This window comes from Lissotriton helveticus, chromosome 4_1 (assembly GCF_964261635.1).
Source record: "Lissotriton helveticus chromosome 4_1, aLisHel1.1, whole genome shotgun sequence".
In the NCBI taxonomy this organism is placed as follows: Eukaryota; Metazoa; Chordata; class Amphibia; order Caudata; family Salamandridae; genus Lissotriton; species Lissotriton helveticus.
Window position 1 is genome coordinate 425,803,364 of NC_136063.1, and position 15,137 is coordinate 425,818,500.

At 44.0% G+C, this 15,137-nt stretch overlaps 1 protein-coding gene across 1 annotated transcript in view; it reads left to right on the forward strand.

Annotated features, from left to right (window-relative positions):
• The window catches only part of NIPAL2 (NIPA like domain containing 2), a 661,359-nt gene that overhangs the window by 481,236 nt on the left and 164,986 nt on the right, over positions 1–15,137 (forward strand). The window contains exon 8 of the mRNA XM_078686977.1: positions 754–842. Within this exon, the coding sequence (XP_078543103.1) occupies positions 754–842 (89 nt within the window). The remainder of the gene's footprint in view (positions 1–753; positions 843–15,137) is intronic.

Sequence of the window (15,137 nt, forward strand, 5' to 3'; positions counted from 1 at the left end):
GACACTAGATAGGTGTAGGATGTCACAATTATCTGCAAACATATACTACTTGATACTATGATAGGAGGTTAACCCAGTTTAAATATGTTTCAGGATAATCTTGGTCTCTCTAACTGTTATATTATCTGATGGGTTAATTTTCTTGTACTCAGGTTACTGTCTGACATACAGGTTATCTGATGGGATGTCTATATATTGCAACTATGTTTTAGGGTAATGAGGGTCCTTTTTCATCCTTTATCAAAATAAGAGAAAACACTGTGTTTGAACAGTTCTTCATAGGTTCAGGCTGCTACATATGCACCAACTCATGTGATCAATGTATGTTTATGTGTTCTTATAGACCGTTATTGATCATATTGCACTCCTGAAGACACAGGGGCAGTTGCAAAACACATGTTGGCTGCTTACATCAAACCGTGAAGCCTGTGTCATTCAATATTGGAATAACATGCCATACAGTTGACTATGTTATGGATTTTGTAGTTTGTTGATGGATGTCACTTTTATAAATAAAAGATGTTAAATAAGTAGTTTTTTGATATATTGATCTTGAGATTGATTTGATACCCAGGTCTGACAATATTTATGGAGTTGCCTCCCTAAAATAAATGTTTTGTTCTGTTTAAATTGCGACTCGTGGGGTTTCTGGTCTTTTTTTCAAATTGAGGTTAGGAGGGCCCTTTAAACTGACAAAAAATCTAATTTCTAGTCTTGTAATTGGCTTGTTTGTTTTTACTCCTTTTCCTCCAGGTTCCTGGCTCATGCGACCCAGCTATTCAATACCACAGACGTGGTGCCAATCAACTTTGTGTTCTTCACAACCAGTGCCCTCATAGCAGGTAGGCTTTTACTGCTCGTAAAAACACTAAGGATTGAATGTGTCATTGAACAATGAACAAAGACTCAAGCAACACTGAGCTACATTTTTATTCTCACATAGTTCCGCCCAGTGCCAGTTGAGCGCATACACTGCCAGGCATAAAGGCCAGCCTATAAATATTCAGCAGTCTAGTCCATCCCTATTTTACTGCATAGACCATATGCACAAGGGTGCACTACCTTGATGTTCATACTGACAAAGGGACGTGAAGAGGCTTCCCATTTTACCCAATGGTGCGGTTGGACGAAAACAAGAGTCTCTTTCCACACACTGCATGCGTGAGGTTACACCGAACTCCTTTTGGGAACCTTTTGCATGAGCACAGGAGTCAACCATAAGAACCATACTATCCCAAGAGTCTGTGTACTGTTAGGTGCATGGTGTACGGTAGTGTCGCCTGCCTGGAGTGCCCAACTGTGAGTATACAAGTAGGATGTGCGTGACCTTTTGTATATTTATCAAAGGAGTGGTGGTATTCTGGTCTACTCATGTAAAGTTCTGCTGCTAGTAGCTAGATTCGGATTTTTGTGCCAATATTTCAGTGCATGTGTGCATATAATTATGTATGTAGCCCATGTGATCCATAAGTGCAGATTGTTGCAGTTAAAGAGTTCATTAGCTCTCGAGTATAAATACATTTCTCAATAAATTCAACAAAAAATTTGATGAAATCTTCTAAGAAAAGGAGAGTTCTTTTGCCAGACGTGAAGGTGAGAGGTTTGTTTTGGAACAGCAACCTACAATCAATAAGTCTGATTTGCATTTCCAAGTTACTCCGATGCAAGTCACACAAGTCAAATGGATCATGAACTCTACTGATTCTGCACACAGTATATTGACCTGAGAAGTTCCTCATGTCAAGAAATGTAACAACAGTGAACCACATAATTTAAATGAGTTTTCCATTCAAGGAGGAAATTAAGGAATATCTGATACTGGTGTGACTTCATATCAAGTGAGAATTTGAGATTCATCACCATCTGTGGACAATAGTCCAGACACGGTTGAGACTGACCTAAAGATCTACCTGAACCATACTTCTTCCTAAAGACTTATTAAGCAAATATAAGATGAAGTTAATGTTGTGATATTTAATGCTCTCATCATAAGATTAAATATGGTTACAATTCCATTATATTCATGTTATGTATTTAATTTATTTCGTAAAAAGAGGGGAAGATGTCACAATCTGATAATTAATTGTGACCTTCAAAGACGCCCACACAGGGGTTAAGAAAACACGTTTTTTGTGACTTGTTTTAAGGAACGGTGGTGGCCAGCAGTGAATAATTGGCAGTTAAGAAGAATGGTGGTGTTCTCATTAGTTTATATATGTGCTATGCATTTCATATGAAACAAAATAATTCACAATACATCATTGTGATCTTTGTAAACATGACAAACACTTTCTCTTCAAATCCCAAGCCGAGACTAAATGTTCTACTTCACCTCCACACCAGGTCCAACATTGCAACAATGACATCACAGGGGGGCGTGGCTTGGTGCCAACTACGATGGCGGCGTAGCTCTGGGGCTCCGTCAGGGCCTGCGGCATAACCCATAAAATCCAAATTTAATCCGGAACCTCTAGGGCAGGGAATATACGGTTAATGCTCCTGAAAGCAGGGAGCAGAAGAGGGATCGTCTTTCCAGCTCCCGCTGTGCACGACCACCAATATCCCGTATCGGTGCCAGACTTAACAGCGACGCATCGGCCTCGACAGAGGTGGGCGGAGTCGCATAACCCACCGGCCCATAGCGTGGCCCAAAGGCTAGGGCTCTGCAGTACGCGAGGGCCGCGGCTTCCAGCCTACCACTTGATCATCCACTAATGTGCACGACGGCCTCCTGAGAACACTACCCGGCCACAGCGTCTAGTGAGGTGAGGCCCGGGGGAAATTGCTGGAGATCCCCCTCTCCCCTGCGCGATAAGCGTAATAAGCGCAAATTCTTGTGTCCCGCATCTCGGAGTAAGACAGAGGGCCTGACTGGAGGGGGTACCCCTGAGTCCACCATAACGGGTGTACAATACCGGCTGGATCGGTGGACTGCAGATAGACCCTTGGAGTACAGGCATCTAACCTAAACCGCCGGCACACAATCTGCAGTGGAAGGGGGAGTCCAGGGTCTGAAGCTCGGCCATTATGCCAGAGGAGGCACGACCCAAGGTGATCTTCGGAAATATTGTCTCCCAACCCCTTGGCGCTCCCGCATGCTGCACCATCGCCGCCAGAATAAAAAATGTTCTGCCTGAATGAGGAGGCATTAGAAGCCAATGAGTGCAGCAAGGAATCTGGCCTGCAGCCAGCCATCGGCACCTGGGTTCGGCAGCTTCGGACCATTGACTCCGGCAGTATAATCAGAGGGTACAGCACACACACAATTTACAGGTGTAAGAAGATGTTGAAGGATAGGAACTGACACGAGTGAGGCCCAACTGGACTCGGGCGGGACTACGGGCACGTTTGGATTTGAAGGTGCCCTCCCCGTACTATTTCGTGAGTGGCTGATCATATTGCCAGACCAACGTTTCCGGCAGACCGTGGTATTCCCGACTAAAGGTAGATTGGAACCCTCAGCACAAACTAACTACCTAGACGACAATAGCCATCGGCCAGATGTACCAAAGCACTCCTTGCTAATAACGCGACGCCTGGCCTAGATATTACACAGCACTATGATGAAACCAAAGGGAAATACGACATCTGTCCAACTCAACAAGATGGACAAATATTCAGTACCGCAGCAGCTTGCGGCCGAAGATGGAGCGAATGAGGAAGTCATGATAGAGCGCGCGAGGCCACCAGACCAATAGTTTTCGCCGTTTCCGGCTTCAGGGCCCATATACTTTCAAATCACCATATACATCGATCGGGTGACTTCACGAGCTCTACCAAGTTGATGTGTGTGTGTTCCCTGCTAATAATTTTCAGTGCATCCGACTTACCATCCACCGATGCGGGTACCTAATGACCACCATGAATCAGGGAGCTAGCTGTAAAGGAAAGGCAGCAAAATGCAAACCCAAACAATATCATTCAAATACTGTTTAAATGACCACGGACAACTGGAAGTTTTAAAATGTTTATCTAAATTCAATATTTTCTTGCATGAGGTACAGTAAAATAAGGCAATCAATAACCAAGATAACGTAAATTATATAGGCATAAAGAAATAATGACAGGGTAATCATTCAAATGTAATATGAAAAGCAGATGGAAAATACTATAAAAAAATCTCAGAAATATTTAAGCACGGACAGTTTATGCATGAATAACTATGGGAGGGCCTATAAAGAGTAACACGCTTCACTTAAGGTGAATGGGCCTTTGAACAATCTAGGCAATGAAGTTCTAGACCATATCATAAAATTACAGACTGCAATGCAAAATATAATTTCTAACCAGTGAGAAGACATAGGAACAAAACCTTATGGAAAAATATGTAATTGACTTTCAATAGTTGCGGAAAGGCATGGAAAATATAACATATGCAATGATGAACTTTATTAAAGCAAAAGTCAGAAATTCAGAAGGTGCAAGATTTAAAGAGTTTTCAGAGCAATATTTACCTAGAAAGGTGTGGAAACCAAACCCTGGCCACGGGTCAGTTAAGGACAGGAAACCCTCAAGGAAGGATACCCCTCAAAGGACAGCAGGTGCAGAATGGACACCCAGGACAGGACAGGATACCCTCGGAATAGGAATCAGGACAGGACCCTTAGGACAGGACAGGACCCTCTTCAGGACAGGACCGGAACCCACAGTTCGGAAGCAACGCCTGCGCTCCACCCGCTCTGCAGCTATCGATCAAGACCCCGATTGGGTCAGCGAACTCCCAGCTAAGTGCTTGCCAGCACTTTAAGGCTCAGTAGAACCTCAGTCTATGGTCAAATTCGGACAGAGTGCTTCGCAGCGCTCTGTATCTTCAGTCACCTATTGAGTGCGTTGGGTCAGTGACAGGTCAGCTAAACCAGACAAGTCGGACGGTTCACTAGGTGAACCCAGGGTAGATATACAGTTTGGGGTCTGTGTACCACCCCCCAATGTTGCAAAGTGTCAGAATCCTTCAATTTGGATTGGTCCTAAGGTAGGATTTGGGTAGCACACCAATCACGACATAGAGATTCAAGCCTACATTTGCATAATAGGGTACCGCCTAACTAGATTGGGGTTCTCATGAGAACTGGTGCAGAAATACAATGGCAACTTTAACATTGTTGCTCTGTGAGCACATGTGATTGGTTCAGCCGAGTTTTCGGGTCGTTCTCAGGAGCATCTTGCTCATCACTGCCAACTGGCTGAGTTCCATCATTCAAGGTCTGGCTCTGGCTTGGCAGGTCGCGCAGGCGCAGAAGGACCTCCAAAATGGTTCTCGACACAGACAAACCCCATTCCCCGCGGTACATAAAAAGTAAGCGAAAAACAAATTAATACATAATAATGTCATTATGAAAATACATCACAGGATTTGTACTTTTGACTCATCATCAAGAAATAAAACTATTGCATTAAAATGTTAGCTACATTGACACAGTCACAAGAGCAGTGGCACGAGCAGTACCACATGATAAGCACAGCTATGAATTACGCATGCGCATAACTTTCCCTCCACTTCTGCAGACGCGTCAGGACACGTGAGTGTGGCTGACGCATGCGCAGTAACTAAATACAAGCGGCGGCCATTTTAGGTGACTTGGGTAAATTATTTTAGTAAAACACATGTGCAAGCTTCACTATCTATGTTCAAACTTAACATAAACGTTAGTAAAACATACGTTTGTTACCTTATTACACATAAACGAGGTTCTTGACTTCGGCAAGCCGCAAAATATGCGAAGCTTTGCTTCATCAATCCCCTCTTTGATGATATTTACTATCATCACAAATTATAATGGAACCAGATGCCAACTTTCTTTCACACTTTATAAAGTTCTATTTCTTCCAGCAACCGTTCTAACTTTTCTCTCTCAGTTTTAGCAGGGTGAGAAGTCTTCACCTTTTTGTATATCTGATCATTCACTTCCTCTAATTCAATCTCATCCACACTTCGTTTCACTCCTCTTGCATTTACCTCGTGCTTTTTGGTGCGCTTGCGGCATTTACAGCATAAGAAAATGGAAAGTATAATAAGACCTATAATACCAATTGGCATCAGAATTTTGAATAATAAGCTTTTACCTATGCTAGCAAGCCAATGACCTACATTTGAGAGACCATTTACCAGTCTCTTCCAGGCACTATCAACCTCGAGTGGTTTGAGTTCCTTTGCCAAATTAGTAATGTTTTTCACATATCTTTTGATCTGTACACTTTTATCCGGAATATAAGTGCAACAATGTTGCGCCTTCAACATCCGGCAGACTCCGCCCTCTTTCGCTAATAAGGTGTCAAGAGCAAGTCGATTCTGCAAAACCATTGATCTGATCGCAACCATTTCAGTATTGACCAGCAGAAATCCATGAGCTGTTTCAGTAGACAGCACATCTACTATAGTAGACAATTTGCAAATTCTGTGAGTGTTCAGAACCACTCCCACTCCAGGTATCAGTGCACTGAAAATACTACCCATAATTTCACCTATACTTTCTCTTTTACTACGCACTAAGCCATTAGTATCTTCATTGCTTCCAGCTTTCCCATTCACATGGTATATTTTCGGGAAGACAATGCCAAAGTAGCAGCTTCCATACCAGTGATCCGGCAATTTGAAATAAGCCTTGTCCCCACAAATATAATAAATTCCAGGAAACACAGGCTCTGACCCATTTTTGAAACCCCAACCTCCAATTACCTTGTAATTATGTTCGCATTCACTGGAACCAATGAAAACATTATTATAATAGCTAGTCTTCTCGCGGTGAAGACATAGCTTGCCTTTCTTTTCAAAATCCAGCAACAGAGCAGGACCCGCTCCACCAGATGAGGTGCCTTCCATGTTCTCTGCCCACTTTGGCTTTTTCTGACTTTCGTCATTAGCCTTCTTTTGAATTTTAATTCTTCTTTTCTCTGCCATGTTCAGGAACATCTTTTCCTGCTCACGCAAAGAACAAGTCAAGTTATCTCTGTGTGCGTCTGCTATGTCAATGTTACCTATAGTCAGAAAGTAGTCTCCCATATATCTTATGGTGTCACTTTTGGTATGTACAGGATTCAAGTTCCCACGTATAGGAAGTTCAGAAAAGATCACGTCATTGTTAGAGTAATAATACTGTAACGGTCCCCTTTTGTAAAATAAACTAGCTAAAATGCTACAGGAGATTCCATATGTCAATGGCAGGTGATGGTATGTCACGCCTTCAGCCACAGAAGTAGGTAGCTTCATGCAGACATAGCAATCTTCAATTTCCATAGTCTCTACATAGTGTATTAATAAGTTTGCGAAAACATTTAAGTGTGTCTTGTTCTTAACTCCATGATAATGTAGTCCTCCCTCATCTGATGCTTCTAAGTTCTGTTTTGTTTGTCTCAGGGCTCTTTCATGTCGTGCTACACTCTGTGTTGTTAGCTCCTCACTGTCAGTATTTACAACTTCAGTAGGGACAATGTTAGTATCTTTACTTACAGCAAAGGGAATGAAAATTGTTAATCCTATCCAGATAACTATCAGTACTACTACACTACATATACACACCTTGCAACACGTCTTAAAACGGCTGCAACTAGGTCTACCATTCACTGTTGAATCAGACATTTTGGCTCAGAAGGAGTTTCTCGAACCCCTCTTTTTGGCTTTACACAACTAGCTTACTTTGTGCAAATTCACGGTGGTTCGTCTTCTTCTTCAGCTGAGTACTCAGGGACGGGCTCTCCGTCGCTCACGTCAGTTATATCAAGATCTTCAAGTTCTTCCAAAACCAGTGTCCATTCAGGAGACTTGTACTTTTTGTTTTGTCTTTTTATTCGTTCACTCCTTCTTTTGGAAGAGTCTTCTTCTTGCTCTGCTATCCGAGCACTTCTTCTTGCTTCTGCACGTTTTTCTTCCACTGTCTTTATCCTTAGTCTCAATCTTTTTACAAACCTAGGCTCAAGGTTGTTTCTTTTCTTTAGTCTCTTAGTCGGTACTTGGACTTCACTTTCTTCTCTTATTCTCTTGTTCTCTTTATCTTGTGGTAATTCTTCTCCACTTTCTTCTCCTACTTCCCCTATCTGGCTAGTTCCAGGGCTAGCATCAAATTCTTCTGCCTGGTTGCTAATCTGGCCTTGTTCAGGAATATTTTGTTTTTGGCTTTCGATTGTCTCTGTTTCTGTTTCTGTTTCCTGAACCCGTTCTTTTAACCCTCTCTGATCCTGTTCAAGCACTTCGATCTCTTGATTTTCTTCTGCTCGAACTATCACTCTATTTCTAGTCTCTCCCTTATCTGCATCAGGTGTTAGCGGTGGTGTATCGAACACCTGCTCTGTCCCTGTCTGACCTTCTCCTTCCTCAGTTTTGATGTGAATCTCAAGCGGCTGAGGTTCTTCGCCTGTGCCTTGCTTTTCCTGACTAGTCCACTCTCTACCTTCACTAAGTCGCTCTCTTGTTCTGATAGGATCTTCGGTCAGATCAATCATCGGTATCCATTCTTCTGGCCATATGCTTGGCAGCTCGTCTTCAGCTACTCCTGGCTCAGTTTCCTGGACCTCTTCAGCAGGCTGGATTCTTGGCAGTTCGTAGTCAACTACTCCTGGGCCAACGTCTGCTGTTCCTGCAACCTGACTGGTGCTGGGCTGCTCGTTGTCAGCTGCTTCTGGACCGGCTCCTGCAGGGTCCTCTGCTGGTTGCCCTTCTTCTGCAAATTCTTTGTCTGGTAATACCTTCTGGGTGTGTCCAGCGTGGATCCACTGGGGAACACCTGCGACCTTCACTGCAGTTGTTGTTACCAGGATTACTTGGCGTTTCTTTCCCCACCTTGGTGCCAGACAATTAGATCGAGTGTGCTTCTTTATTTTGACCCAGTCTCCTGGAACCAAGTTGTGGAGAGGAGTCGTTGGATTGAGGATGCCGTCGTCTCCAATCTGGCGAGAGATAGAACGCACTTGGTCACCCAATCTTCTGCAGTATTCAAGCACCAAATCATCAGTAATACTCAACAGTTTGCTTCCTGGCACCCATGCTTGTCTCATCACTCTTCCCATAATGATTTCATGGGGACTTAGGCCTGTCTTGCGGTCAGGAACACTTCTCAGTCCCATTAGGACCAGAGGCAGGGCCTTCACCCAGGTCATGCCAGTAGCATCTGTCAGCTTTGCTAGTCTGTTTTTTATAGTTCCATTTACTTGTTCCACTATTCCAGAAGCCTCTGGGTGGTATGCACAATGGAGTTTCTGCCTTATTCCAAAGGCCTTACAGAGTTCAGCCAGTATGTCATTCTGGAAATGTCCACCCTTATCTGATTCAATAATGAATGGCACCCCGAATCTAGGTATCAGTTCTTTTAGTAAACACTTCGCTACTGTCAGTGCGTCACTTTGGGAAGTAGGGTAAGCTTCTACCCATTTTGAAAATATGCAAACAATGACAAGGACATATCGCTTCCCTTCACAACGGGGCATGGTGATGAAATCAATCTGTATCCTTACGAAGGGACCCCCTGATCTCCCAATTTTGCTCAGTTCAACCATTGTCCTCTTGCCTGGGTTCATCTGTTGACATGACAGGCACCTCTGGCAGAGGGACTCTGCTACCTTCCTGAACTTCTTACTGTACCAAGTCTGTTGAAATACCAGAATCATGGCATCCCTACCAATGTGTGATCCTTCATGTATTAATCTTGCCATTGTGCCAAGCAAGTGTCGGGGTAACACAGGCATACCAGTTGGGCCCAAAATCACACCATCCACACGTCTCGGTCTACACCCATCCTCCTTCCATTTCTCTCTTTCTTGCCAAGGAGCCGATTCCTGCCACTCTCTCACTTCATCCCACGTAGGCACTTCTTCAAACACCTGAAGCTGGCAGCTGGTTCCTGGCCCCCCTCGTTTTGGATTTACAATATACCGATCTTTGGCACACCATTGGGCCACTCGATCAGCATAATCGTTTCCCAGTGATACTTTGTCCATGCTCCTTTTATGAGCAGCACATTTTACCACTGCCAGTTCTTTGGGCAACTGGATGGCCTCTAAAAGGTCATGAACAACCTTTGCATTCCGAATGGGAGTACCTGAGGAAGTCATGAATTCCCTCTGCAGCCACAATTGGCCAAAGTCATGCACAACTCCATAACAGTACTGACTGTCAGTATACACTGTTATGCGTAAGTCCTTCCCAATTTTGCAAGCTTTTATCATAGCTATCAATTCGGCTACTTGTGCAGACTTGATGTTATATAGGTAACCTGCTTCTTCAATTTTTGTAAAAGAGACTACTGCGTAAGCAGCACTCAGGCCTCCTAGTTCATGTCTTAGACAGGAACCATCCACAAATAGTTCTTTATCATGTTCAGGCAATGGCGTTTCTTTTATGTCTGGGCGTGGTTTAGTACTGAACTCTGTCAGGTCAATACAATCATGTTCATCATCATCCCCACCTTCTATTTCCAAGGGGTCGGGGAGTAAAGTGGCAGGGTTCAGAATACCGCACCTAACAATGCTTACATTTGCTGCACCCACAAGAATCCTCTCGTATTTAGTCAGCCGACTAGGGGTGAGATACTGTGTTTTAGTTCTGGTCAATAGAATTACCACTCCATGTGAAACATACACGGTCACAGGATGTCCCATGACAATGGACTCACTCTGTTCCAAACTTGCACAGGTAGCAGCTACTGCTTTCAGACAGCCTGGTAACCCAGCAGCTACTGGGTCCAAAGTGGCAGAGAAATAGGCCACAGGCCTTCTGGTCGTGCCATGTTCTTGAGTCAGGACTGACAATGCGCAATTATCGCGAGTGTCACAGAATAGGGCAAACTCTTTGGAATAATCTGGCATTCCCAACGCAGGGGCTGTACACAGACAGTTTTTCAGTCTTGTGAAAGCCATTAGGCTTTCATCGTCCCACTCTACAACATCTGGCATTCCTCTCGTGGTCATTTTTATCAAGGGCCTGGCTAGGGCTGCAAATCCCAGAATCCACTGCCTGCAGTACCCTAATACACCCAGGAACATTCTGACATCTTTTTGAGTACGGGGCAACTGCATCTTTTGAATTATTCTCACTCTTTCTGATGTGACTTTTCTGACACCCTTTTCTATTTGGTGTCCCAGATATTTCACTGATTTCGCACAGAACTGTAGTTTGTCAGGGGCCACTTTATGCCCTTTCTCACACAGATGATTTAAGAGGGCAATGGTGTCAACTACACAGTCCCTATGACTTTTAGACGCCAGTAGAAGGTCGTCTATGTATTGCACTAACACAGAGTTCCCAGGTAAGATCAAAGTCTCTAGACATTTTTTCAAGATCTGATTAAAGATAGAGGGGCTCTCTGTATACCCTTGAGGGACCCGGTTCCAACAATACACGTGACCTTCGAAGGCAAATGAGAAAAGAAATTTGCTGTCGGGGTGCAGGGGTATCGAAAAGAATGCATGACATAAATCAATCACAGTGAACCATTCAGCATCCCAAGGAATCTGGTACAATATCACTGCAGGGTTCGGGACAATAGGGCAGCAAGGAACTACAATTTTGTTAACCTTTCTCAGGTCCTGCACTACCCTATACTTGCCACTAGGCTTTTTGATGCCCATAATCGGTGAGTTGCATGGGCTGCTCATCACTTCCTGTATGATGTCTCCTTCTAATAATTTTTGTATTTCCAGAGTGACACCTGCTTTCACTTCAGCATTCATTCGGTAGGGCCTAGTGTTAGGATATACTGCATTGTCCTTGATGGCTATCTGTATGGGGTCCACATCTTTCATCAAACCCACATCTTTTCCAGTGAAATCCCACACCTCTGGCTTTACGGCTTCCTGGAGTTCTTGGGGCAAGTCCTGCAGGGTCAATCTTTTAATTTCTGAGTCAGGTCTAAGTAACAATAATTTATAAATGCCATCTTCATCTGGGGTCTGTATCTCAACACCTTTTGGTGTGCAAAAGATGGTACAGTTCATTTTGCACAGCAAATCACGACCCAGTAGATTCACTGGACTGGTGTCACAGACGACAAATCTATGCATCTGTTTAAAATTTCCAATTGAAATCTCCATTGGTTCGGTAACAGGAGTACTAATCAATTGATTAGATACACCCACTACTTGGATATTTTCTCCCGAGAGGGGTAGGTTTGGAACGTCCACTGTTCTTACAGTAGAACGGGTAGCGCCAGTGTCCAACAGAAAAGTGACATCATTTCCGTCAACCTTTCCTTCAATATATGGTCCAGACTGGTCTACCGGCAAGGAAGCGGCAAGTACGCACTCCTCGTCCTCCCCTCTCAGGCCCCGTCAGTCCTGATCATTACAAAGGAAGGTATCATTTAGCAGATACTGCGAAGTTGCTGTATTTCTGTTCTCCCCGCTTTCCCAAACCTCTATCTCTTCATCTTCTGCCTGTCTTCCCCTGTATACCTGCTTGGGTGCTCGAGGCACCTGAACTGTTTTTACCTGGGGTTGAGTCTTTCTTGGTCTTTCTTTCTGCGTCTGTGGAGTTAAATCAGGAGTTTTTTCATTAATATCTACTAATTGGGGACACTCGTTTCGCCAGTGTCCAATTTCGCCGCACTGATGGCAGGGAAATTTCTTCATAGCCTCTTCCCTGCTAAATTTGGGCCGGGGCTTTCCTCCACCCCCTCCCCCAGGACTTTTGTTCTCAGCATTCTTAACCATGTTACTCAATTGTTTTTCCTGCTGTTCTGCGAGCTTCACCTGAGCCCACATCACCTTTTCCTTAAGGGCCTTTTTCTTTTCTGCCATCTCGTCCTCGCAGTACTTAGCGTACCGCAGGACCTCATCCATTTTCTTAGTATGCCAACAGATTTTATTATCTTTTATCCACTGACAAATTTCAGGTCTTAAACCATTTACAAACCTGTAAATAAAGTGCGTCATGTCCTTCAAATCGATGTTATCAATACCACTGTATGTTTTAAATACCTGCAATAACCTCTCATAGAAGGAGTGCACTGTCTCGTCCCTTTCCTGAGTTGTTCTATCTATTTTTGTCCAATCAGTTTCCTTTGCGGGCACCTTTTCTTTCAAATGCTGAATTACCTGCTCATATTTTCGCATGACATCCTTTGATGGCTCCCCAGTTTCCTTGTTTCTGGGGTATTCCTCACTGGGCCAGTCTATGGCTATTTTACACTGGGTCCATAAATCTACTGGAACCACAATGTCGAAAAACCCATCCAGGTCTTTCCACAGACATTTCTGTACCTTCACGAACCTCTCCACCTGCCTGTACCAGTCAACTGGTTTCTCTCGTAATTTTGGAAAATCGTTCGTGAAGGACACAATATCCTGCCTAGACCAGGGGACATGCACATATTTCCCTCCTGGAACTTCGCGCATGGGGCATAACTGCTCAGGTTTTTCTACCTCCCTTAAAGCAAACTCAGGAGTCACTTGTCGGGAGCGAACCTCTTCCCTCTTTTTCGCCCACCTGCTTCTCCATCTTTCCACATCTCCCCATTTCTGCAGTACCCCCATTAATTCTTTAATCTGCAACTTCTTCCCTGCCACATTCAGGTGTTCTATATCTTTGTCTGAGAAGTCTGCTCTGTACGGTTTCTGTAAGGGCTTGGATTTTGAGATATCTACCCCCATACTAACTGCTGTTTCGGTCAGTTTTTCGTGGAGCACTCTGGTGTTCCTTGTAAAGCTTTTACATATGAACGACAATTCTTCTTCAGAGTAGGTATTCAATCGATCCAACCCCACATTTCCTGCCATTAATTCTTCTATTTCGACCCTCAGCTTGTAGAGGTCTAAAGGTTTTGTTTGCGGAGTCTGCTTCTCTAATTCACGACTCCAACTCTCAATTTCATCCGGAGTTACCAGAGAGACATTCCTAGTACCTGTTGCTGTCTCTAATTTAATTTCTTTTGTATTAAAAGGGTTATGCCTCTGCTGTATTCCCTTTCCAGTCGGTTTGTTTGGTAATTCTAAGAACGCAACTTCAGACTCACACTCACTGGACTGATCATCTATGATGATCGGTTCCTGTCTCGGGGTTGCCATGACTGGGTTCATAACTGGAGTAATCGGATTTCCCTGACCATTTCCGTATAACGGGACCACCGGTCCAATAGTTACTGGAATAGTCAATGCCTCAGGACTGGTATTTAACTGGGAAATTTTCTGAATTATTTCTGTCCTTTGTCTAGCTAGAGCCTCTTGCTCCTTTTCCACTAGTACCCTTCTTAAAGTTGTGTCATGTAATATCTGTGGGGTCAATGGAGGAGTAAAACTCGGGGCAGTAGGATGCGTTTCACTTGGTCCTCCCCCATAATTTGGTTTCGGGAATAAAGTTCCAGTATTAAAGGACCTGCGCTCTTCCCCATATGGAGGTTGAACAAAAGGCAGTCCTGAATTCGATGGTTTCTCTTCGCTTTCATACAAGGGTCTGGGAAAAAAGATTTTCGTACGTGAATATTTTTCTTCCTGGCTCGCGGGCACTTTGGGATATATATCCCTTGTTTCCGTCGGTTCGGGTTTTTCAGGATAGGGCAATACTTGACCACCCCCTCCCAGTCCCAGGGACCTGTCTTCTTCCTTTAGGAAGGGGCGTCGGGGAACATCTCCTACACTGGAAGGTCGGGTTCCCTCATTGTAAGGTGGCGGACTTCTGGTACAGATGTCATCTATTAGTTCATCATCTGATTCCCCCAGGGCCCCCCAATGCTTACATTTTTCAGTACTTTTCTCACCCGCTCCAATGTTATGACATGCCGGCATCATGGGAAACAGACCCTCAACAATCATGCTCTGCCTCCACTGTTTCATCCTTTTATCCCTGGACTCCTGTTTCTGCCTGGGGTACCACTTGGTCAAACCCTTGTCCATTCGGGGTCTTTCTCTTTCAAAAGCCTCAATCTCCCATTCCTCTAATGCCTCATACTGCGTTAGTCTCGGTCTGGGATGCAATTCGTTCATCCGAGTCCTTAAATTAAATAGGATCCTACCATTGAAGGTACCATCTAACGGAAAAGCCAATACTCCGTCATCTTTTGTGTATTTCACCCAATTCTCCAACCACACACAGGTATTGTACCCTCGGTCAAACATCATGAATGAGGCAGGAGTATTAGGTGGTGGGACAAGAACACCTTCCCTAGATTTAATCGGTTTGTCCGTTTTAAAATAATTTTTCACCTTACTTATAAGGG